Source organism: Coturnix japonica, chromosome 3 (genome assembly GCF_001577835.2).
Source record: "Coturnix japonica isolate 7356 chromosome 3, Coturnix japonica 2.1, whole genome shotgun sequence".
Lineage (NCBI taxonomy): Eukaryota > Metazoa > Chordata > Aves > Galliformes > Phasianidae > Coturnix > Coturnix japonica.
In genome coordinates this window covers 33,948,701-33,976,345 of record NC_029518.1, presented here as the reverse complement: position 1 = coordinate 33,976,345, position 27,645 = coordinate 33,948,701, and the positions used below count along the sequence as shown (strand labels likewise).

General features: G+C 37.4%; 1 protein-coding gene across 1 annotated transcript; it reads right to left on the bottom strand.

Annotated features, from left to right (window-relative positions):
- Positions 1-1,284: 1,284 nt before the first annotated feature.
- ERO1B (endoplasmic reticulum oxidoreductase 1 beta) lies at positions 1,285-27,645 on the bottom strand. The gene is made up of 16 exons (XM_015857862.2): positions 27,332-27,645; positions 22,357-22,476; positions 20,055-20,138; positions 18,375-18,416; positions 15,537-15,619; positions 14,404-14,477; positions 12,806-12,926; positions 12,671-12,717; positions 11,612-11,623; positions 10,839-10,865; positions 9,313-9,405; positions 8,914-9,160; positions 8,051-8,120; positions 6,956-7,042; positions 5,578-5,711; positions 1,285-4,701 (listed from the first exon to the last, which is right to left on the bottom strand). Exons 1-16 carry the CDS (start codon positions 27,428-27,430, stop codon positions 4,641-4,643), a joined length of 1,401 nt encoding a protein of 466 aa, XP_015713348.1. The 5' UTR covers positions 27,431-27,645; the 3' UTR covers positions 1,285-4,640.

Sequence of the window (27,645 nt, the reverse complement as noted above, 5' to 3'; positions counted from 1 at the left end):
TTTCCTATAGAATAGTAATTCAAGTGGCAAGTCAATGACCAGAGGGATGGATACATTAAGATTCCTTGATTCAGTGCGGGGAAAGGAGTCCAGACTTCTGCAAGGGTGTTCTCCCACACCTGCCCCCATACCCTGTGTTTGTGGACACCAGAAGTCAAGTCTCAAGTGTGTAACACAACCACCACCTTTGAACTACCGCTACTGTCAATGAACTAATAATACAAAGTATATTAAAGGACAACTGTTCTTTTAAGGGTACGATGCTATTGCTGCAGCAAGAAGGCAGGCATCTGAGAGAAGCTGACAATTGTTTTAGTGGTGGACAGGCAGGTGCCGCTTCCTGCTGCAGAACATCTTGCCATTTAGCGTGAGGGTGTTCTCTCTTCCTCTGTGAATCAGAAGCACTCCTGGTTATATTTAAGATGCATTAAAAACCTGGATTTCCCTGAAGGTCGATGTTATTCCATGTTGGAAAGGGAGCCCCCTGGAGTTCTGCCATGCCTGAACAAAACAACTTAGTGAACTCTGCAGGATTTATATTTTCTTCACAGTAGATAAAGCCGCACAGCAAAAATTTAATTAGGAGAATTCAGCACTTTAAACAAGCTCAATCCTTACACTGATGTACACATACACAGAAAGTGGAATTATAAGTGACTATAGACACAGTAACAAATTACTCTGGGATACAGCAGAGTTATAAGACCTCTTTAGAAGAAAGTAACTTTAAATTACATTGTTATCATCTTTGTAACAAGTGCAGGTAAACTGAGGGTGAAAAATACACATCAGTAACCAAATATATATTGAGATATGTTAAAGAGGAATGCCAAATTTAATAATAATTTAAAAAAAAAATATGTGGAAGCCTCATAGAGGGAATAATTTCACTAACCAGAAGAAAAATAATTCCCAAATTGTTTTAATAAGGTATGCTGAGAAAGGGACAGAACAGATCAGTATAAGCTTTTTGCCTCTTCCCCTCACACAATGGGACCTAGCCAGTGGCTGTATTTGTCTGTCTTAGTACAAAAACATTTTAATTATGCCACACAGCCCAATGGATGTGCTGGTATATGGAAATAGCAACTGATATGCAGCAGCATGTCTATGAAAAATCCAAAACTGCCATTTATTTTTGGAACACAAAGTGAAAATTAAATCTTGCCTGTTATCTTAAGCTTAAATCACAGAATGACTGATATGAAAATAACTTAAGCTGCATGATTTCTCAAGAATAGTTGAAACCTACATGAAAATAAACCAAATGGATTCACAAGAGGGTATAGCAGAAAATACTTTAATTTGTATCTCATAGATTCAAACGTAGCAAAGATTCAGAAGTGTTCAGATCTCAGTAAGCAGTTTTAACATTGATTTCAATAAATATTACATTTTAATAGACTAGATAAATGAAGAGATTGTAAAGTGATGAGTTGCTGATTACTAGTTTATAAACATAAGCATCCAGATTATTTACAACATTATACATAATAATAATTTCCCAGAAAAGCACAAAGCAAGGTCAGATAAAGACCCAATCATCAAAACACAACTCAAAGTGTGGCACAGTGTATTTCATGCATATACAATGACATAACACAAATCACCAGCTGAAGTAAGAGAACACACATTATCCCAGCTTAAGTCCATATATGTTACTTTTTAAACTCTGTATTCTCACCTTCTTCCTCTGGCACTTCGGAGCAAATTTGTTCAGCAACAAACATTTTAGCTACGCTGCTTGCATCAAGTCTTTGAACATTTCGCTTAAGTCTTCGTGACTTTGTCTTCTTGCTACCTATGTGAGTACAATCATTCTGTCATCTGTACAGGGAAATGAGATCTTAATCTGAAATGAATGGCAGACAATATTGATAAGCTGATCTCCAATAAGGAGCTGGAATTTAAAACAGTTTACAGCTCATGGACAGTGTATCTAACCATTTTCTTTGTATAAAAACACATCTGTACATTTCTAAAATTTAAGTTCATGTATAAAGAACTTTGTCATCCAATTCACAGAGCAAAACTTCATAGGCAGCACAGTCAAGGACTCGACATCAAATACAGGAAAAAAAAAAAAAAGATGACAAAAATGGTTTCAACTGCATTATACCTTCAAATGCAACAGAACCTCCCTATATATAGAATCACCTTGTTTAGCTGCACTCATATTTTCATGATACAAAATTAAAAAAAAAGACATGTCTATATCCTTACCTTAAGGACACTGCCTGGACTGCGCCAACAAAGGTTTTAAGGATCAGGTATGCAAGATCTGTACATCTGAATCTCTCACCTGTCCTATAAGAAAATACATGACACCAGACTATGGTGCTGCTTCAGCGTCCACAGATTTTGGCCAGGCACAGGTGGAAGAACAAAAACAAGAAGTTAAATCCCTAGAAGGTTGGAAGCAATTCAGTTTCTCCAAAAAGCAAAGTAGGGGAAAAAAGGAAGAAGCAGTTTTGGAGCAATACAGACTACAATTTGTTTTTCCATCAGAAAATCCTGCCTAAAGCTTTAGGCATTGTAATATAAAACAGCAGCTTAATGTTAGCTATACAAGATTTTTCACTTGAGTGAGCCTGTGGGTTTCTAGCCCTTACTGGTCAATCCAAAAAGGGAGGAATTAATGACCAACTGAAAAAAACAAATATACACAATAACCCAGAAGACTTCAAAACTCAGCATATAACTTATTTGATCAAACACACTTGAGCTGGTCATCTAAATTTTCAAGTTAATGGAGAAAGTAAACTCTGGGGCACAAGTTACTGAATCCTAGAGTATGTCAGACCAACCTTGGAAAAGGCCAGGTGAGTCCGACTTGACATCAGCTGCTCTTCTACATTAACTAGAAAGGGAGCCCATGGTGACTTGCTCAGACAGGTGCCCACAAGGAAGAGAGGCTGCTGAGTTAGCGTTAGCTTTCTCTAACACCACGTTAATTTATTTACTGGCTTAAACAGGAAATAAGGACGGGAAAGCAATTGTCAGTTTGTGCAACTATCACCAATTTATTTAAATTCTTTCACTTAGCTTACCCCAGTTTGACTTGAGAGGGTTTTGTTAGGAAAGTATTGTTTCCTGAGAAACAAGGAATGTCAGCAGAAGCATCTTATTTCCAGATGATACAAGTTAGAGTCTAATCTGGCAACAAAGGACAGAGCATATTCCAGCTTTCAGGAATATTTTCTCTGTAAAGAATCATGTTACAGAAGCCACTATCAGTAAAATAAGTTACATCAACAGGTCACTAAATATCCAGTAGGGTAAAAAATATTTAAGAGCACTTTGTTTCAAGATTTCTGTTTCTTCTTTTTAAAAACAGAAGAGATGTTATCTACACTGTACCAGCACTTTCCACACTCATAACTCCTAACTTCACTCTGTAACACAATGGTTTAAAAAAAAAAAAAAATCATTTTAAATTTAAACCACATTTGTTTGCTAATAGTCAGTAGTGCTGTTTTGAATTCTGTTTTGGATAATGATAAATTGCCATTGACATTTGTGGACAATGATACATAAGTAGTTTCTTAATTTATGAAACATACATTACTCACATACCCGTTTTATTATGCTGAATATCCTTTTCAAGAAGGTACGGTTAGGGATTGCATAGATAGAATATGCAGTATTAAATGTCAGTGTGATTATGAATTCCAAAAAGCATTTTTTTTTCTTAAAGCGGCTGTAAAAACAAGTTCCTCCCTTCTGATCTTCTAACACCATTAAAATATAACCCATTACAAGCAAACCTATTCTCAGTGCTCAGAGAGCAAAATATGCTGTTTCAGTATCTCAGACATTAAAAGGACAACTTCTGGAAACGGAACCTGTGATTACAAACCAGAAAATGAAATGGACTAGATGCAAATTTGATGGAAAAACTTTCCAGCCAGCCATGCTCCACTAACCATCTTCTTCCCATTCCCTAGCCCTGAACCCTGAAGCAAATAAGGCTGCCAAGGGGCTGCAGAAGAGTCACAAACGTACTGTGTCAGAGAGAAGGTAGTTATTTTAAAGAAAGTAAGAACTTCTGAAAAGCAGCATGTAAGGGAAAAAATAACAACTTTGATAGCAACGTGATGTAAATAAGATAAGTACAAAGTAAAGTTTTCTGCTTGGTAAAATTAAATTTTGTATTACAGTAAGAAGTAAGGACTCAGCAAGAGCCTTATTTCCTTTTCTGGTTTATTTCTAGACAGCCAGAATCAGCATACTCAGTCCTCAGAACATACTGATTCTCAGCACTTGGGTGAGGTGAGGGGTGAACCAGCTCTCGCAGGACAAGCCAAGTCAGGACTGAGGTACATATGTTTTCATATAAAACAACTTTCTCAGAAAGACAAGAATATGAAGAAAACTTATGGTATCACAATACAATAGAACTGTGAGCAGAGAACTTAAAAGATAAAACAGATCAGCATAATTTACACATTTAAAAACTATATACTTCATTCATAAATATCTTTCCTAATTGATAACCATTCCTAGTTTAAACATAAATATTCAAGTTGGTATTTGATTTTACTTTTTATCAGTTCATGGGAGTCCTGTAAGGATCAGTTCCTTCTGCTCAACGCAGTCATGTAAATTGTCTTCACTAAGAGGTTGTGCAAAGGCCTTCATTACCTTGTTTGCTGTAGTAAAACTTTAAAATTCTGCAGCTCTTTTATACTTGTGGAAAGCCTGCAAAACAAAAACCCCAAAGTATTAGAAAGTAAGTGGTGAAAGTGCAAACTTCTGTCCCTTTCATGGGGACTTTATTTTTGTTGTTTTAAATTAGTAAAAACAACCTGTGGAAGACAGTTGTGTTGTTTAATGCTTACGTTACTACTTTCCCACAAAAGATTATTACCCAGCTCTCCATCACATTTATATTACAGGGATTAAAGTCTGCATGTGAGACATTTTAAATATCTAATCACGTGTAATAATGAATATCCTATTTTAAACAAGAACTGATCATTACATTCAAGATCAGAAGCACCAGCAAGATGAAAGACACAAGCTTTACTATCTTTTAAAGCCAGTAGGAACAACATTTTTGCTGTATCATGAATTAATCAGAACAGGAGTTTTATTACAAACATCTACATGAAAACTCCCAATCCAAAAGCCTAAGAGCTAAGTGATAGCATTGGAAAAAAAAAAAAAATAAATAAAAAATCAGGTATTTTTCTTCCTCACATATATGCATTTAAAAGAGAAATACAAAATGTACTTCTGTAGCTGGAGTACAAGAAGCAGGACACGTATCCAAAATTTAATGCTTAAAATCATTTAAAAGATTTATGGGGAATGAATGAGATTTGAGATAAAGACAAATTATATATAACACGATGGCCAAGGCTAATAATCAGTGCCTCACAAATTCAACTTGATAGCACAGAGTTTATCATTAATAATTGTTCAGCCTTTGAAAGTCACAGTTGCATGCACAAGTCTTTTCCACAGACCTTGAAGTGCTGACACTGAAGTTTTGCTAGTGTGTATTTTTGGTTTGGGTTTTTTTTTTTTGGTATTTTTTTTTTTTTTTGCACTTTACAAATTACAGGATCTTACCTTCCAAAGGCATTTACAAGAGCAACTATTTCTTGGCGCGTTAGTTGAAAACCTTTTGATGGGCTATTCTCAGGAAGGTTCTGTATTTCTTTCTCAGAAAATAAAATCTTCAGAGCAGTTCCTAAGCCTTGAGTCTACAAGAAAAACATCAATATTTTAATGTCAATAAGGTCAATTGGTAAGGTCACTTCTTCAAGCCCTCAGAAAACAAATGTTTTAAGCAAAATAAACACAAAAACCGTAACCCATGCAAACTGTAGTACTGATTCTTAGAAACCAATACTCCTTCAACCTGAACAACTGCGCACAAACCGAGACAATAATGCAAGCGCATGCCATCAACTGTACTCCAAGTTCATTCACTTAAGAATATGTTTCCTCAGGTACATTTACTCTAAACCCTCATGTTTTTAATCTCTTCCTTTCCCATCTCTTTTCTTCTCAGCCAGACCAGATGCATATGAAAACATGACTGTTACAACACTTCCAGCTCCCTCCCTGCTACAGTACAGATGCCTTAGGAGCTGTGGATCAGATCTCCGCTTTCCTTCTCTCCTCCCCCTAGCAAGTCAAACTATGTTTTTATTATGAGGTGTCACAACACTTCTGCTTTCTCCATCTCCAATCCCAGTGGAAGACACTGCAGTTTCAGTTTGAACCCCTATTTTATACACAGAAATAGAACAGAAAAAGCTATTCTTATTCCCAGTTTTAATCAAGCTGGGGAAGCAACCACTGGATTTTGATATAGTAGTCGATGCAGGATACAAGAGAATTTGATAGGTCAGGAAATCCAGCCCTAGTTCATTTAGCATAAGAAAAGGTGGTAACAGATCAAAAGTATGAATAAGTACAGGGTAGGCAGAACTCTATAAATTCAGCAGGAACCATTATAGCTTTGCTGCTATGAATTTATTTGAAACTTGAACTCTGATAAACTTAATGTTGCTGTCAGTCTGGACTTAACGTTAGCATTAAGGGTTAAAATCTTGCTCTCAGTAAAGTCTTCAGAAACCAAGACTGCTTTTCAACTCTTGGCTTTACTGCACTTCATGCAGCATTTTATAATCGTGAAAAATCTGAATTACTTTTTTCCTTTATACTTCAATCTGTGGAGCTGAACCAAAAGCACACTATTCCCAGAAAGGCTTCCCACTGCCGACTCCACAAGACTCATCTGTTCACTGAATACTCAAAGTACTGACTTTATGCCTAGAGGTTGCCTGCTCTAAACACTTTTTAAAAAAAGCTTTTCATTCAAAAGAACCACTGAGTAAACAAAATTAAACACAGCATATTAGTTTAATTGTTAAAAAGCAAACTAAACATATGTCTGTTTTTAATACACAGGTAAGGATATCAAAGACCAAAACTATACCTGCAGTTTGCCCCACAGCCTGCATTTATCACATCCAACGCAATCCATTATGCGGGATATGTTTTTGAAATGCAATCTGAATTCTTCCTAGCAATCAGAAAACAAACAAAAAGTTAGGTTAAATAATCTCTTAGCTTTACCGAAATTCACTTAGTATTACTAGAATTTAACTTTTCTCTAATTGAATCAAACCACTACCATCTGGGGTGAGACTATAATAAGAATTCATATAAACACAGAATCTTGTTTCCAAGCCATTGCTAATTCCCAATGACTTGAAAAAATAGGACATGCAAAGTTAAGACTTGTGTTCTATACACTCAGTTTCCAGAAAATTGCTCAAAATTGTAAGTTTTAATTACTTCCCTGTTTCCCTATGCAATTTTAATTCAGATGTTCAAATCCTTTTTAGCCAACCTACATACCCAAAAAACTAGCAAACAGGTGCCAATTCACACAAGACATTTCCCAACCAAAACTACAGGCAGACAGCTGCTTACCAGTTTCAGAGCGGAAGCAAACGCAATACAGAATTACGTAATGATTAATTAACTAAAAATTGTAAGTAATTTTTAACTAAAAATTGTAAGAATGATTAGCTAATCATTAACTAATTCAGATCATTCAAATAAAGGGCTGATAAATTACCGGCGCCTTTTGAATAGTATTCTTTTTAAATGTTAATTAAATTCCATATAATAATACTAATTTCAATAGTGGTAGGTACTAGTAAGTATTCAAACAGATATTTACTGCAGCGAACCACACACCAATCTGAACAGTCCACTAACAATGGAAGTTTCTACATAGTACCAGCATTCACAGTAGGATCCTGTGTCCAAGAACGCTGCTTTTTTAGAAGCATCAGCACACTCCTGATGGCAAGCAAGGCACCAAAGCAGATTCTAGTTGGCTCAGCTTGTCATAACTCCTTGCATTCAGTTACAGTGAATAATTTTGCAAGGTTTCAGACAACTCCTTAAGTTTTCATCCCTGTCTCTACTAGGGTACCTCTCAGAAGCACGTTGCTTAGGAGTTTCCTAAAATAACTTCTGAAATCAATATTTTAGATGTTAATCAGAAAAATAGCTTCACCTTCAATGACTTGGCTCCTTTTTTATCTCCAGCAAACATGGACTTTTCATCAAAGTGCATACGGAAGGACCTAAGAAAGACAAAATGAAAAAAAAAAAAAAAACAAAAAACACAGACCTGGCATGAACTACAGTGTAGCTCAAGCTTGCATGGCAGCTGTTAGAGCAAATACTGAGTTTCTAATTGGTTCACATCAAAAATTTTCCTCAAGTTTCATATCACTGCTCTTCAAAAGCATCAATTTTACTATTCAACCATTGTATCTTGAAATCTGTTACAGTTTGTTGAGAATTTTCTTCATTTTCATTGATCAAGACTTACAAATACACATAGGGAATGTCTTAATATTTAGCCTTTCAGTTGTCTGAACTTTGTATTTGTCATCTGAACGCATCCTAAACACCTAACATGCCTACAACTACGAACAACAAGCCATACAGCATGCAACTGATCACAAAAATTACCAAGAAGATGAGCAAAGGAACTGGACTGAGGAACCTCACAAAGTAAACGCTTTTCCTACGATAGCCTACGATAAAAGCTGGGTTACTTGCTGGATCATTAATTAAAAGAATATAAGTTCTATTTTCTTGTTCAAAATAGATCACATATTTTACACTGAAGAATCGAACCAAAGAAACAAAAAGGGAGAATCCTAGGGTGGTATTTTTATTTCCTCCTCTTTTGTTTTTAATTAAAGATGTAATCGTTCAAGTCTTGGAAATATTTTTTTTCTTTCATTATTTTACTTCCTCATACTATTCCTTCTCCTATTCTGTCAGTAAGGCATCTACTCTCATTCACACTTGCAAATATAATTGAGAGTTTAAAACTACAGAAAACAAAACAACGTCATGCCTTACTTTGTATCCCTGAAGATTTCTAGTAAGAGAGCTTTAGATTCAGCATCCTCATGGCCATTTCCAGTGTAAAGGTCAACAACAGAACGCTCAAAGTATGGTGCAACCTTTGACAAAGCCCGTAGCTCTATCAAATACAGGAAATACAAGTTTTTCAGCCTTCTTGGTCCTTCTCCCTTTGTTTCGATGGGGTCAAAACGGCGAGTGAACTCTTTCATATTTGGTCCCCAGCGAGGTTTCCCCCAGGTTTCTACACAGGAAATAAAAAAGTGTAGGGGGGAAGAGGTTAAAAGCATCCATTTGGAAAATGCAGCACAGTAGATAAGAACCAAGTCTACATAAAGTTAAGGAAAAAAAACAACAAATATGTTTCAGATATTATTCAAATTATACTCAAATTACCTTCAAGAAGATAATTGGCACACAGGTGTAAATTAATGCTAGCATGAAGTCCAGAAATAAGTTTATAAAACACTCTTTTCTCAAGGCAAAGACCTGTTGAGGAAGAAAAAAAAAAAAGACAAGCAAACCTCAGCCCAGGTACTTGAAACAATGCATTAAAATTAACAGACCTTGACATTTCACTGATAGAAGAAGTCTGCATTTATTCTGATTTAACTGTCAAGAATTACAATTATAGTGCCTCATTAATTTCAGCAGTGTGGTCTGGAAACTATCATACTCTCAGTGAAAAAAAAAAAAAAGTATACCTCACTCTTATACAGAAAGTATCACCAAGAATAAAGTTTGACATTTCTTAGTTGTTTTTTCAGTGTTTAAATAAATATAGTCTAATAAGCATCCAAAGTGCTATATGAAATTAAGATGCTTATATTGTTTACGCAATGGACTTAAAATAGTCTTGAATTCTGATTATCTGGAAATCAGAACTCTAGTGTGACCTTATCCTAGTTAGAATTAAAGCTACCATTGCTTTAGGGTAGTGTTCTTACAAAGACATAAAAAATCCTGAAAGCCCTATGGCACTGGAAAACAGCCAAAATATTTCTTCCCAGCTGTACTGTAAATCCACTGAAGATTTAAATGCAATGAGCAAAGCCCTGCAAACATGACTTTGATGAATAAAGGCTTTCACAGCATAAAAAGAAATGTAGTGGCAACGGGTGGCCAAAATATAATTTATATGCAGGAATTGCTTTGAAATACAGCTTACACCAAGAGACAGAGACTACATTCAGAATTTAGGGGTTTGCTTCCTTCATAAATATGTTTGGATGATTCCCCTGTCACTCCAATTTCTACAAAAAGAAGGAAGAGCTGATGCGGAAAGCCTATCTGTGAGACTGAGATACAAGCCTCATTTACAACCAGCATATTTTAACAAATATGTTAAAATGTGCTTTTCCACAATATTTAATATTAAAGCTTTCCAATAATAGAAGATTTCTGAAAGGCATAGTGAACTAATTTGCAAATTAATTATATTTAATTCATTTACTTTTTTACCCACAGCCTACAAAACAGGATTTTGATTTCTACCCCTGTAATAATTTAAATATAAACAAATTGTTATACCTTCTGAAAAGATCTCTTATGCATATGTATTAGCCACAGAACCATTAAAAGCCTTAATGCTTTCAAACGTAGTTTTTAAAACACAACTGATAACATCACTAGCATAGCAAAGATGCATTTATGTTTAAAAGTGCTGAAAACTCAGTAACTAGTATTGAAGTGAACTTCCACTTTACAGAAGATGAAACATTATAGAGCTTAAAGAATTCATCATATAAATGAAAAAAACTTTTCAAATACACTTAAGAAAGAAAAAATGTTATTTGAATGATAGTCAAGTTCTGTACAATTTATTAATTAGATTACGCTATGAAAAACATTTGGAGAGAAGAAAAAGTACTGTGTTCTTCCTAGTGAATTTTGATTATATTAATCCACCTGAAAGGATTTACCTTCTAGCCACGTGTAGAAAGATTCTCCTGTAATATTAGAAAACAGTGTTAAAATAAAGAGCATTCATTATCATAAAGGTACTTCATTGATATTACTGCAAGTGCTAACATTAGCTGCCATTGGGACATAAAGCAACTAAACAACTTTGCTACTGAAGTGAGAATAAGCACTGACATGGCTGAAATTTGAGAACAGTTAAAATCTGCTGGGGTCAGAACAAAAGAAATACAAGAATAAACATGGCTAAGCTACTAGTGAAGTTTATGAACACATTTGACTAAATGCATTAAAAACATGACAGGAAAGTATAACTGAGAAAATAGGAATATCTGTGAAAAGACATCTAAAGTACGTTTCCAGTAACCATCACTGTTACATTTCATAGCAGTCACTTACATTGAAACTGTTTCCAGAAGCAAAGAAACTACTGCATCCTGGATTCTAATATCTACAACAAACTGCAGGTTTGAAGAATGACCCAAGATTCTAAATTAAACATTGCCCTACTCAACTTACGGATACACCAGTTCTTGACTGGATGTTTTCTTAGATTCTAAACTCACAAACTGTGGCTGGAAGACTACGTAGAGGAAATGGACCTGGGAGGAGAAGAAATCCTGCCTGCTTCTTTTAATCCTAACCAGTACAGTGTGTTTTATGTAAGTGTTATGTATTTGGATCTAGAAGAGCTGCTTCAGCTCAGGAAGCCACAGGTGATCACTGGTAATCCAGGCATAAAACACACAAAGAAAAGCAGAATAAAATGACTTACCATCATCTCCTCCTAGGAAGTTGCGGGAAAAGAAGAGAATAAAAATCCATCACCATTAAAATAATTACTTTCACAGCAAAACAGTAATGAAATACAAACTTTACTATAAAAATTGAAGAAGTACAAGAAACCCTATTTACATTACCAGAAAATACAGTCTACTTTCCATCCTACTCATTTTACTCAAAATGGCCTGAGACTAAACACATTATTATAATGAAAGTCACTAAGAATTTAAAATGCTAGTACAGCTTCTTGAAAGCCATGTATTAGCTTCAGAAAGACATGAACTTCAGGTCACATTATTCAACGATCTGACTCCTTTCTGAAATTCCAATCTGAGATAAGCTACTCATGCCATTATTTTTATTGTATCTGCCAGCAGTAGTTAACATGAGCAAAAGCTATACTGAATTTCTAATATCTGATGTAGTTTAACCAACAGGTAGTTAGAAAACATCATTTCACAAGAGAGAGATGCTGGCATAGTAACACACAGTTCTGAGTTTTCAATTGAAAACCTAAAGCTCAAGTCATTATGCTTTTTGTTTTAAATGAATAACCAAACCTCCTTAAGCATTCATTTTTTCTAAAAATAATGTTATTTGTACACTTTCAATGAACTAACCATTGTTTACAGAAAGTATACAGCTATATTATTAGTAGGATGACTATGTGTTAAAAGGATTAAATTAAATGCTGTAAAGGAAAAAGAAGACAAGGGAAGAAAACAACTGCTGGATTCATTGAATTTTAACTCCTTCCCAGTTGCAATATAAAACTACCGTGCACTTCCCCATCAAATAGTTTTAGATAGCCTTTAATTTTCAGGTGGCTCCCTCACATTACTAAGCCTACTCATGTGCATAAAATCAAGCATGTTTGTAATCCAGCATCACAAACAATGTAAATATTGACAATGGATGGTTGCTTCAACACAGGAAATTTAAAAAGCAGAGAGCAAACTAAGAGATTAAAGAATATTATTTGTATCATTTGTACTGAAAAGTCACTATGTTAAAAGAATTGCAATTAAAAAATAAAATAGACAAGACCCACCCCTACTAGGTGCCAGTGGATTTAAAGGACGATAGACAGATCGAGGCCTAGAAAATAAGTTAGAAAATGCAAAATCAGTTCTAAGCTAAATTGAAGTGCAAGTATAAAAGTTGCCTTCCACTCCCACCCAATTACTTGAAACAGTTTTCTTCATAGATGCTGTTCCACACTCTCCAAGCAGAGGGCCCTTTGTATCCTGTGTAGCGCTCTGGATTCAGCAGTAAATCCACATACTGCGCATCTGGAGATCTCTCATCTAAATAAGAAATGTTTTGTTATGTATTCTAACTGATCATTTAAAAAAGACTTTTAAAGTCACACAGTTAAATACAAATAAAAGTCTTGTATAATACTCATTTCTCCAGTTGTGCTACAACTACCTTGTACACAGAAATAAAGCAATATACACTCTAAGCAGAAAACTAGAGAATATAGTCTCTTTCAGTCTCTTACACTGTCAAAACTTCCATGATTTCTTAGCATTTTCTATGTGCCTTCTTCAGCTTCACTGCAAACACTACATGCCACATACTTTTATACCTTACACAAAGATATGAATATTGTTTTATCGTAAATGGGCCTCAAAGCCAGAGCTTAGTTGACCACAGTGTTCGGTGTGAAGAAAGGAAAAGGGGAAGGGAATTGCTTTTTTAGAACTAGGTACAATACAAATATAGCTTGTTGTAAACATAAAGAAGTACATCTTGGTGGCAGAACATAGTCTTTATTAACTGAATCACTTTTATTTCCAAGATAACCTTGTACAGTTGCATAAAGCATGGAACCTATTGCTTAACTGAATGAGCTTTCTGCATAGCAGAAACAGACTGCTGCAGCCCTGCTATATTGATGAACTGCTGGGATGTACTATTTAAGCTATTAGGATACAATTGGATACTAATTCCAGTGCTTCTGTTGGAACAGCGAACTATAAATTTTCTAGATTGCAGTTTACAGTGCATTGGTTTGTTGCTGGACTTGATGAACTCTAAGGTCTTTTCCAACCCGAGTAATTCTATGATTCTATATTCCAGGACATGCTGTTGGTTATGGAACAAAACAGTACTGAAGCAACATTTCAACAAGTTACATCCTCATCTCTAAAGCTGACTTCAAATTCATGCAAAACATCCACATTAAATCACTGCCTGAAAACTCTGTACGAACAAGAAGTTTTACATTACAACTAGTAGAAAGCAGGTATAAAGTGTATGCACAGAGCAGAGGAAAGACAAACTAGCAGCCTAATAGTGGAGCAGAAGTCTTTACAAATAAGAGTGAATAATACAGAGATTGTCTGAAACATACCAAGGCTAGAAGAACGTAATGAGCCCAAGCATTGAGAACAGAATAGAAGTAAAAATAACATGGTACTAAGAAAAAATTTGGTGTAAATAATTTGTACTGGATGCAAGTCTTTTGAGAAAAACAGCTTTTTAAAGAAAAAAATGCTAAAACTCCCCCGTTTGCTTTCTCTTCGTTTCTGTAAAAGTCTCCTGTCCACTACATCAACAGCTGGTAACAGTGAATATATAACATGGTTCTTTTGTTTTTTGTTTTTGCTTTTCTACAAGGAGCATTCAGTTGCCTAAATGGCTTTCTTTGCATGCAAGCTAATATGAACTGTCACATATCGACACAGTACAAAATTAGAACAGGTATTTGCAGAGAAGCTATAATCTTGTTCTTAAGACAGTAAATAAAAAAACACTAAAGAGCTTAAATATTTTTACCGTCAAGTTCACAAAAATGATCCTGTGAATCATCGTATCTTGCCCAGTCAATGAAAGCCTCCTTACTTTGGTTACTGAGGGGAAGAAAATACATCTGATTTTAAACTTCTAAATAAACAATATCAGTAAGAGTTGCTCAACAACACAGCCCACATAAAGTGATTACCTTAGAACTTAATTCTGAACTATTGTATCTAGCACATTAAAATATATGGAGTTGGGGCAGATATACAAGCAAGCACTGTGGTACTTCCTGAAGTCAGTTCTGTGTCAGATAGCGATTTCACCATCATTATTTACATCATTACTACTGCATCAGTAGTGACTTTTCTTCCTTCAGTAAAATAATTTCATAGCACACATTTTTAGCACTTTCAGAAGTACTTCGCCAGCTGTTACTACAGGGGAAAAAGTCCCTATATTCCTTGACCTATGCTTCCAAGGAAGTCTACAATACTTAGCCTTGCTTTCGCATGGAAGGCTGGGTCTCTAAAAGTCTGTTCCAAGCTAAATTACTCTACGAATATGACTTGAGTCTTTTAAATAATAACGTTAACTCCACTCACTCCATCAATTTCAAAGGTGCGCTGTCCAACACCATCCTGCAGAATTTGTACCACCCAACCTTGTTTACGCCATTCAGTAGGCAAGACCAGGGAACTGATCCAAGCAAAGAGTAACTTTGCCACCAACAAAAATAATCCACAAACTCCCTGACCTGATTCACTGAGCGATCACAAACAGGCACACCATTGAAACAGAGAGGCTCAGATGAAACCCCTTACCTCACCACAGACATCAAGAAAAAGAAGGCTGATACTGGTAAAAACTGGAAGAGAACATTTCTGTTTGCAAATTTTATCTCCTGCTGCTGTAAGGCTGCTTAGCAAATAAGCATACTTAAAAACAAAACTAGAAGTACTTTTAAGACAAGGAAAGTGTCTACTTCTCACATAATACCTTCAGGTATTTTTGCATCATTTCATATTTGCTTTTTAATGGGCTATGGAAAGAATGAAGGACAAAAACCAGCGCATTGCAAAACCAAGACAGACAAAAAGAAATGCTGCTCCCTTGCTACTTTGCATATATATATATACACAATTTCTTAATTGCCATAAAACTCAACATACCTTAAGGTACTGTTGACTGCTCCCAGTTTGTTAGCTTGCTCGCAATCTTCCAATTCCTTGGAATTATTTGCAGCTTTTGAATACTGTAAGAAAGCTCATACTTAATATACAAATAAGTTACCTAAAACCCACTGAAAACAGGTGATGTGAAACATACTTCAGCATCAAATTAGTTAGTATCAAGTAAAAAAAAAAAAGTAAAAATGCTGAATTCTGGATATGGTTAGTAGTTTTTGGAACATTTACTTTAATTTTCTCCACTTAATTTTATCAGGCCCATTTTACCTTGTGCATTTAACTGCCACAGAAGATTAATATGTCAAAAGGCAGTCATTTACCACCCCTCAGATACAGTCCAACATCCAGTATTTTTTGAGAAGCAAGTACTTGGGAAAGTCTGTCTACCCCTACTATTTTATGCTGATCATAGTGTGATATTGCACAAAGTATCACTGGTTAGTTCAGATCAGCCAACTCAGCCTCTTGGCCACCCCTACCCAGCCTGCTCACTGCTCAAACAGGGAAGAGTGCAGAACAAGAAACAGAGGTCTCAAGGCCCTGCAAGCACTTTTCAGCAACAGCTATACTACTAGTATGTTATCAACATAGTTTGAGTCAGCAATCCAAAATACAGCACCATATATACTGCTATGAAATTAATTAGTAGCAGCAAAACCGACTGAACTTCAAAGTAGTGAAAGAGATTTAAAAGTGAGTTAGAGCTCACTAGAAGAAACTGCCAAACAACCAATCATTACTCTAGAAAGAGCTTCTTGCTCAATTTTCTCGAATTTGCTAGGTGTGGGGCTTCTCTTTACATCATACAGAAATATGTTTAACGGAAAAATGTAAACAAGGAGTGCATCTGACCTAGAATTAAACATATACTGCTGATGAAATAAAATACTGAGATGCTAAAGTAAACATTCTACATGTCTAGAGTTGCAAACCTATCCCTACCCTGAAGAAAAAAATATTGCTGCCAAGAAGATCACCCTAAATGTAAGTTCTCAAACTGAACAAATGTTCAAGTCCAAGCCAATCTTCCAGGCTTTGCTGATCTCAAGTGTTTACCAACAGCTATCCGAGACCATTTATTTGACCTTTATCTGGACAAAATACAAAATACTTTTTGACAAAGCAGGATCTGTTTTAAAAAAAGGTTTCTGAAAGGAAATAGAGGTGTGCAGTTTAGTGTTTACATATTGGGCTTACATAACGAGGTTTAAGTAGTGGAAGGGCTGCAGGGGTGCCCTCTACAAGCAGAGTGCAGCAGCTGCCCTATTCAGATCAGAGCCAGCTCCACAAGGGACCTGCCACTTCCCAGAGCTGAGCCACAAGTGACACTGTGTGTATAGTATGCCCTAGGGAGAACATATTATAGAAAGCAGACGGGAAAAAGATCCGCACAACAGCAGCTAGAAGAGAAAACTGGGAAAATGCAAGAGTAGCAGTCCTGCCGTCACCAAAGTCAGCGTAGGAAGGCAGGAAATGCTCCAGGCACCGAGCAGTTCAGTGCAGCCCAGGAGAGGCTGACAACGGAGCAGGCTGCTCCCTGCAGCCCATGGGCATCATGTGGAGCAGATCTTCTGAGGGCAGCCTGTGGAGTAGCCCACAGTGCAGCAGGCAGATGTGGCCTGAAGGAAGCTGTAAGCCCATAGAGAACTCCTGCAGGAGCTGCAGCCCACAGAAAAGAGCCCAAAGCAGAGTAGCTCATTCCTAAAGGACTGCACACTGCAGGATGAGACTGCTGCTAGAGCAGTTCTTGAAGAACTGCAGCCCACGGAAAGCCCCTGTTGGATCTCTCTGTGAAGGACAGCATCCCATAGGAGGAATCTCATGCTGGAACAGGGAAAAGGAGCAGGAAGGAGTAGCAATGACAGTGTATTAACCAACTGCACCATTCCTCCTTCCCATGCAACACCTGAGGGGGAGGAAGTAGAAGTTGGATGGAAGGAAAACTTGAATTTAGTTTTCACTGCTTGACTCTGTTACCATTGTTAATAAACTAAACTTCCCAAAGCACAGTTTCACCCCAAAAGGTAATCAGACAGTGAATGATTTTTCCTGTCCTTGTCTAAACTCATAGATTTTTTATTTTTTCCTCCCCTTAATATTATCTCCTCCAGACCTGATGAGAAGAAGAACATAACAGCAGCATGGTACTTAGCTAGTTATAAATATTCTTATCCAGTTCATTGCTAAAACCCTTATTCTTGGGCCTTGTGTTAGGGATTTGGGCATGAAGAAGAGTTATCTGTCACCCTGCTCTGACCTTTTTTCTAGGTGTACATACACCTTACTTTCCTGGCTTTACCAAAATCACTTAGTAATCAAATAAGGTTGGCTTAGAAAAAAAGCAAGCAAAAGCCAGCAGCACAAGTTGACCACTTAAGTGGATCATCTTTAGGCTAATGACCTACTCAAGATCAGACATGTCAAAACCACACAATCATTCATCTTTTTTTGGAATACTACAGGTTGTGTTTATATATGCACCGCTACTCATCTCAACCTACAGCTTTATAGAAGGCAACCTGTACTCAGAAAGGTACAAAAAATTTTACATCAGGCATTGCGTGGTCATGTTCCACCATCTCTGGTCATTCATCGATTCAGCCTGTACCAACTCTCAAGCTATTAAAGTCTCAGAATGATGCAATGGTACCAGCCACATCAGGAGCACTCTAATTGACAGAAATACAAAGCAGCATATAGGAATTGATGTTAACAACTGCATCACTGTTAAGACTAAAGATCTGCAAGAAAAAGCCACATGTATACTACAACATTAAGATTACGAGTCAGAAGAAGCTTAGAAAGTAACTGACTACTTACTTTATTAGAGCTCCCAGCTTTAATTCCAACAGGTATTTTGCTCTAAAAAACAAAAAACAAAAGAAAACAACTTTTACACAGCTCACAGTCATTATCATGCTCAATTAAAATCTAGCAATTAAATATAATTTCTACAGAGACTGATAAGCAAGCTTATTTGCTTTCCCAACATGTTATATTCAGAAGTACAGCCTAGACTTGATGATCTGTACCAATAATATAAATAACTTTAAGAACTTAAGCCACTGATTACATTTCTTCTTGTGAAACAAAATATTTTGTCACTTTTTTGTTTAAACATAAGTCCATTAATAGAATCTAAAATTAACTTCGTTAGCTGATAACTGATTTTAAGTTAAGATTAGCCTTATAACTGAACTTCAGCATAGTTATTGAAACCTGCAGAAAGTTATGCATATAATACCTTAATTTAAAATTTTTAACACCATATTTTACCACAAGTCAGGGGAAGACCACCTTTCAACTGAAAATGCAGGATTCCAACAGGCTAACTAAGAATCAATTTCTGCTTCATATGCCTTCTGAAAACCCCTGCTGCACATTATAATACCTGCCGTGATCAGTTACTTAAATGACAACAAAGCGTCAATCACTGCAAACTCTAGTCTCAGCCATAAAGGTTTGTTATACCATGTTTGCAAAATGCTTTGTCATCTGTAAAGGAAGAGACCTATATAAATAAGCTATAAGGACTTACTGTATACTTAATATAAAGAATTCTACAAATGGGAAGCTAAGTGCCCATTCTCCCAGTTGCCTACTGTAAGGTGGAATGAAACAAAGATGGTAACAGATATTCAAAAGGTTATTTATGAGGAAAAACTCACCAATATGGATGCCTTCACTGGGAAATGCTGAGGCAATCTCCACCAGGGAGCAATCTCCAAGAGATGCTGCCTTAGTGGTGGTCAGCCCTTAAATGAGGTCTTAGAGGAGGTGGAGTCAAGCTCCACCCCTTCCGGAAGCACAGCTAAATTACTCTCACCTGTGCTCCCACAGGTGACCTGACACTTGCCTCAGCTGATTAATCAGAGGTTCAGGCTGTGATTACCCATGTGATTCCCATACACTTACTCACAAAATTATTTCTGAAATCTTTGGTTTCAGACTTAGATTAATACTTGCTTAGGCTGACAGCGTACAGAATATCTTTCCAATATCAAAAGTAAAAAAGTTTTAAACGTATAATTTTTTTAAAGTTTTCCTATTTTTCTGCTTTTCAATACAAAAATGTAGTTTTAACTTTAATATAACAGGGATAAAATGCAGAGAAATAAATTAGTGGAAGTTTACATTTTACACTTGCATTTATTAGGAAAGAATACATCTACTGGTAGCAGAGATTTTGTGTAAGTGTTGGTTTTAATCAGAGAGCTGAATCAAGACGTACATGAACAGAATTATACACTGCTGATGTACCAACAACTATCCCAGCACTGGACTTAACAGTATAACCATTTACTTTAGAGAATTCTATAGCATAACTAGAAATGAGATTTAAAAAAGTCATTTCAACTTATTGAAGCTACAAACTGTGGTATTACAACAGACTTCAATTTTACTGTAATAGAAAAGTGCCACAGACAGAATTACTCACTGAAATTAAACAAGCTGTTCAGCCAAACAACCTTTCCCTACTGTACAGTATCTGATGCATACCTCAGGACAAGGCTCTACATGACAGTCTTTGATAGAACAATGGCCATCATCAGCCCAGAAGGGGCACGGTCTCTTTAGATTCACCTAAACATACAAAAATAAGCAGTTAAAATCAATACTTACATAAGGCAATTTAAAAAAAAAAAAAAAAAAAGAGAGAGAGAATTCCCAGTAATAGGAAATAATTTCAAATTAAAGGAAAAGGGTTAAATTTACACATACATGTATTTAAGTGATCTAAGGGTATACAAGCTCAAGCTTACTACACATTGGAGTTTTTAATGGTAATGGTCTCCACAGGATAAAAAGGTCACAATTAAATCTCCACCATTAATATTACACCAGAACAGTAAATAACGACTAAAAGGAAGGGAAATCAGAGAAATACAGCTATAAAATAGTCATACTTAACCAGTTGTACTAGTACTAAACAGGTCAAGGAAATACATTTCATGGAACACAGACACTAGTGAAAAAGTTTACTGGTTCAAACCAAGTGTCTGGATGATTGAAGCAGTAAATACAGACTCATTACCACACTTCATTATTGCCAAGGAAGAATGAATATCAAAACACTAACTGTCTCAAACCAAAAAGCTGATGTTGTTTAAGTGTAACTAATGAAGAGAAACCGCTTCAGAAACATTACCAGCAAAGCTTGTCATGTTTTCTCATAAATGCTCTGATTTTTCAACAAATGGCACAATAAAGTCAGAGTACCACAAGTATTAGTCTCTGCTACACAAGAGGTTCAAGCACTTGCTACTACATTTCAACTGGATCATCAGTGTGAAAGTCAGACAAAGAAAAAAAACAAGTAAATCAGTATTCTTCTGTATTAGCCTTAGCCATATCAGTAAGCATAGTGATGAAACACTTCAACATCACCAATCCCACACCAAAGACTACAAGATTTCATGCACAATCAGCTACAAACATTGCTGAACTACTCCATCTTGGAAAAGTAAAATTACAAACCAAATGAAAAGCATCCATCTCTAGTAGTTATCACTATCTTTGGGGCAAAAGAAGAAAAAATAGCTATACTAGTTTCAAAGTGAAAAAAACAACACCACATTTTAGTTTTCCTTTCACAGAAAATTTTAGGCATTAATAACTGTACACTTGAGTTTACAAGTGGTATTGCTTACAATATCAAAACTGTGTGAAAGATAGGGTGGGATTACACACACACAAGTATGTTCTGCAGAAGTGCTGCTGAAATTAAAGCAAGATAACATTACTGTTGCTGAGTTTGATATCGTCTTGTAGACCTACTGCTGCTTATCTTCAAATATTTTGGTTTTTATCTTCCTCTTGCCTCAAGAGAACCTAATTACCACTTCCACTAAGAGATGCTATTTTCACAGAAGTTACAAATATCTTATTTCCCCTGGAAGCTGTATCGTGTAGCAGTAGGAAATCTGAGGTGAAACTATGCTTTATTGCTTCATCAGATTACAAAGGGAAGATGCTAGAACTTCTCCTTTCCTCATGCCCATTAACATCATCTTACATTAGTTCCTGCCTGATTCTAAGTCAACAACTTGCTACATACTGAAAAACAATTGAACAAAATAAAATTCTGAAGAATCTACCAGGTTAAAGAGATGTAACACACAGCAAGACAAGGCCGAGGAAGAAGCAGGGATGGCCTAAAAAACTGGAACCTACTTTTGCCAGTGGTTAGTAACCATGTGATTAGCACAGTCAAAACTGAACTTCATTTCCAAGCTTAGCAAATCTGAAACTAAGAATATCAGTCTTCAAAATCTTATGCTGCTCATCCAATTCCAAGAGTGAAAGAAAAACAGCGTTTAAAGACATAAAACAGTGCTACCTCTCTACTTGAAAATGAATATTTGTAGTTGTTTTTCAAAGAAATAAAGTCTTCCTAACTGGCAAACACTAAATTCAGAACTAGGATGGAAGCTGATAAGAAAAGGAAATTGTTGAATGTTTCAATTTTAAATTATCCACATTACTTAAAAGACAAGTGCTGTACAATGTCAGAAAGCTGCTAATAAACAAACCTCTTCCACACACAGCAGTACAAAGATAATATCTTTAAAAGTACCACTTACTGGCTGAATGAAAGAAGTCAACATCTACTGTCACCGACTCCGGGATTAACACAGCAAACTTAAAACCTCTTACAAGCATAACTAACAACCTGCTACAACCCAATTAAAAACTTGTGGGCTTCTAAAAGCACAATACAGCTACTCTGGATCTGTAGTCCTCCCTATATTCTATAGATTTTATTTAAATTACTCAGGAAAAAAGCTTGTTGTAATCATACCTTGTAATATCTGAAGTAATCACGTTCTTGTAGTTTCTGTATTTTAGGGAAGATCTTGAAAGTATTGAAGTCATCAATGCTTTCTATGTCACACAAGCAATCATCCAGGACACCTGTGAGCTATTAAAAGAACACATTGGATTGATTTTTAATCAAGAAATGAAATGTTAACTACAGAAAAAAAAAACCTAAGAATACAGCAGTCAAAAAATACAGTAGTGAAATGCAGTTCCACAGCAAATATTCTCTCATTATTAAAACATTATATAAAACTTCATAATTCTGAGTAAAAAAACCCACTTTTTTAGCTTAAGCCCATTTTCAAAAGCAATACTGACAGAATGTCAGTCAGACAAACATTTTCAGAACTGAAACTCATTCTTAGTTTCACACATAGAATCTTCTATGTAACAAGCAAATTAGGAATGCATGCGCATCAAAACTGCATGCCAAATATGTTTCTCTTCAACAATTATTCATTGGATTTCAAAAAAAAAAATAAAATAAAATAAAAATAAAAAAAAAATAAAAAAACCAACAACTTTATAACTATCTTTTACATACAAATAAATAAATAAATAAATAAATTCTGTGTCTTTAACAGTATGGGTAAAGAGGGAATAAGTACTTTTGTGCCTAAGAAGTTAGTAACCTCAACTAAACTGTACCAATATTAAGAAAACCAGGTACAGTCACTTACGCTGTATAGCTGTAAACCTGCTGTGAAATTAAATCTGAACTTGCCAGGACACACAACTCTTGTGCTAAACAGGAAGGTGCTGAAGTAGCCTAAGACTGTTTTTGTGGTAAGAGTTGCACACAGCACAGTCACCACTGCCAGAACAGGGCAGATAACCTACAAAGTTACTTCACTTTAAGCAAATGCAACAATTTTCCTAAGACACCAACAGTATCTTAACCAAAAGACACAAAAAGTGAAAATGTGATTCTATGTATATTTGTAAAATAAGCTTCCTTACATCAGAAGTAACTACCTCTAAGCATGGCTTCTTAAACAAATATAAACATTCTGGAAAATACTTTTAAACATATGTTTGAAGGCTTCAGCTCGTATCTAAACAAATGGAACCAAGCACTGCTAACTGTTATTTAGCCATACATGGAAGCCATCAACAGAAAGGATAGCTTAGAAAGGGACTAAAACAGGAAAGCCTGCAATTTTCACATTTTACATGCGTTTAGAATGTATGACTAAGAAAAGGATATGTATAGAAGGAGAATTTTTTTTCTCCATAAATTTCACAGCTAGGTTATGAAATAATCTATTTTACGCATGGTAAATCATTCTACTACTGTGCAACAAAGATGCTGCTATATAACCAAGTTTGATATAAGAAAAGTCACTAGAAACCTCATTGCATGCTTCTGCTCTTATGATGCATAATAAAGGCTTGGAAAGTGGATTCCCCACCACTCAGAGACACTGAAGTGATGCAATAAAGCATTTTAGCAGATCATTCACCTTCTGCAGCTCTTACTTTTCCTGACACACTAAACAGACCATCAGTCTGTTCTGCAGAGTTCATAGAATCACACAATGGCTTGGGGAGGCCCTTAAAGCCCACCCAACCCCCTGCCGTAGGGGCAGGGCTGCCACCCAGCCCTGGGCACCTCCAGGGATGGGGCACCCACAGCTTCTCCAGGCAGCTGTGCCAGGACCTCACCACATCCTGAATAAAGGATTTCTTCCTAATGTCTAATCTAGACCTTCCTGCTTTCAGTCTAAAGCAATTCCCCCTTGCCTTATTATTATCAGGCCATGTAAAAAGTGTCCCTCTCCTGTTTATGTTCTCCCTTCAGGTACCAGACCTCCCCAGAGCCTTATCTTCTCCATGCTGAAGCAACAGAGCTTCCTCAGCCTGTCTTCAAAGGAGTGGCGAGAGGGCTGGAGCACTACCACTTACAGTAACAAAGTAACACTCATTTAGGAGAAGCAACTTTACCCAAAATCTTATTCTGGCCTTCCTTAATATTATTGAATTTCAAGCCTGGACAAACAGATTGGAAACATTACATTCATCCACATGATTTTAAAAAAAAACAAAACTCACAGCCCACATGACTACTGACTAGGAAGACAAAAGCTATTATTGATCATTATAGAAGCCAAATCTATTTTAATTCACAATTGCATTGCAAAAATACAATTTTCATATTGGTCACACACATGCAGAAAATAGACAGGCCAACATTACACATCCTTACTACAAAACAAGCAGCAGTACACTTTACTAGAGTAAGAAAAGCCAAAGACAACTGAACAAGTTACTCAAACATGCTACAACTATACTAGTAGGATACTTGAAGGACAATCACTTATTCAGATGAAAGCAGAATGAGAATGAGCTGAAAAATTTTCTTTGGACACAAAAGATGGAGAGTAAAAGTATTTTGATGACCGCCTCTCATCGCTTCACTGCTTACAAAAATATTTGTACCAACTATGCAAAACCCAAAGTATTTTTGCAGGTGCAAATGTTCCAAATAAACACACAGCACTTACAGTGTCAAGTACACATGGAAAAAAAAACCAACCCTGCAGTCGTTTATTTAACTAAGATGGCAATCTAAGTGAGGTTGCACCTTTGCCAGATATCTCTGATAACATTGTGATCCTAAGAACACCTCGCAAAAGGCAGCACAGTTTACTCAGAAGATTATGAAGTGCCACAAAGAATCAGGTCCCTCAAACTAGAACGGTTCCAAGAATTTTTTCAGAGACAAATTAATTTGAGGTACTGAGAACAAGCAAGTAAAACACTCAGTTTCCTTCTCATAACTTTTCCTTATTTTTTTCTAAACTGGAACAGTTGGCTTCCTGCATACATAGAATAGGAGAATCAATGTTTCCTTGGAAGGGGTGCTCTAAAATTAAGCTACGCTACACCTGTATCAAAACAGAATTTATAAAATCATTTGACAACACACATGCAAAGCCAATGCCACACATCAGTGGAGTCAGTTCATGGCACACTAACACAGCGGCAACACAGACTTCAATTGCCTCAGTCAGGGCTTTTTTATTAGCACAAATGCACTTGTTTGATAACAGAACACTATGGGAATGTAGAAAATGGTTTCATTCCTCTTGGCACCTGTACCTCCCTGTGAGCTCTTTTGCAAAATGAAGACATGGAAGTGAGAGCAACGTATTACATAGTTAAACCCATATAAGGTACAACCTACTCTTCTATTCACACAGCTGGCACTTTGCCTTTTTCCAGCTCTGCTATACCAGTTAACTCACCCCACAAAAACACAGGAAAACTGTCCTTTAGGTTACCACCATTTTTATTACAACAGCCAAACATCAAGCTTATGTTTAAACTGCTGATTACTTTGAACTCTACAATAAACTCTAGAAGCATTAGCTTAACATAATACATGACAAAAGTCAGATAGATTGGATTCTATTCCTTTCTTTCCAATGCTCTTATTATTAGTATTTCCATGCACTGTTAAAGCTATTTTAGTTCTAGGAGAGATATCAGAGCTGTATTGGAGATGTCAAGTTTATTCAAGATAAATCACAACCTTTCACAAGAAAAGGTCAATGTCCAACCTGCATCAATTTCTCCTTAAGAAATCTGCAAAGCAAAAAGTATTTGGCACACCAACACAATGGAAAAAATGAACAAACACATATACTAACAAGCAGCATATTTCTACAAACAACCTTATTAGTGTTATCAGGTTGCTGTACTTTAATTGCTTCGACAAACAGAAGCCCACTTGGGACGCTCTGTTTTCTTAATGTTTTATTTGCCATAGCTGCAGAGGAAAAGAAAGGCTGTGGGTAACATGACTCCAAGAGCTAATGGTAGCTTATCTTTCCTCAGCTCAAGTCAAACTCCTGCTGTTTAAACTCTGAGTACAATAAACTAACAGTTCTGTGAAATAACAAAAGCCAACCTCTCAGCCAAGTATGATAAAGTCATGACAGTTTGTTAATGTCTTCGTTAAGAATGACAATTACATTAGTATCTAGTTACACTAAGATAAGCGCTAAATAATGGCTTCGTTTTAACCTCAGAAAACATCAACGTGTAACAAGGAGAATAACAGAGGATGGGCAGCAGGGGTTAGGGGCAAGTTCTGCACCTGAGGGCGGTGGGTATGGAACAGAATGCCCAGGGCAGTGGGCACGGCTCCAAGTGCCAGAGCTCAGGGAGTGTTTGAACACCGAGCTCTGACACATAGCCTGTTTTTCTGGGTGCCCTGAGAAGCCAGGAGTTGGATTAGACGACCTTATAGGACTCCTTCAACTCAGGATATTCTGTGATTCCTACACACAGAAAAACTGCAATCAAAGCTACCTGCACTAGAGAAGTTGCTGCCTCGGGTGGCCACGTTACACAAAAGAGAAATTTAGAACATAATAAAAATAATAATCAAGGACACAGGAGTCACGTTGCTCTACACGCTCACTACTCGCAGTAGTTCCATTCGAGCACAGGGCAATGCGTTTGGCCCAGCTGATGCGCTCCCCTACTCGGCACCAGCTGCTCCTCGGCCACAGCCGTACCAGCGATGAACACCGAAACTGCACGCACCGACACCGACCTTTCCGCACGCAGCTCACAGAGAGAAGGGACGCTCATCCTTGTGTGTGCTGACACAAATACAAACCAAGCACGGGCACCGACACGACACACGGTCGCTCACCGACTTCACCATCACCCCCGCGTTCCTGCCCCAGAGCTCCGGGCTCGGTACACACCGCCCACGGCCACAGCCAGCCCGGCACCCGGCGGACCGTTACACGCGTGTTGCCGTCGGGCCCCGCATCAACTGCCTGATGTGGGCGACCGCCGCCGGGCCTGGGCTGCAGCACGGCGCCGGCTACGGGGACGCAGACTACGTGCCGAGGCCCGGCTCTGGCAGCCCGGCGGCCCTCAGCCGGCACCGCACGCCCGCCCCGGTTCCGCCGCGAGCAGCCACCACGTCTCCCCACCTGGGCTTCCAGGGCCAGGACGGAGCCCAGGGCCACCAGCACTCGCGTCGCCCACCGTGCCCACGCCGCTGTGCTCCGTCCTCCGCCGCCTCCGCTCATGCTGCTCCGGCCGCTCCGCCCGCCGCGGCTGACGGGGGAGGGCGGCCCCGCTGTCCTCTGCCACAGGAAGCGGACGGGGGAACGAGAGCCGGCCCCAACTACTGCTCACGGCGCGGCCGGCGGGGGCGCCGCCGCCAGCACAAGCCCGGCCAGTGCGCGTAGTTCCCCTCACGCAGCGATAGCCGCAGCTCACCGCGCGGCACGCTGGGGGCTGT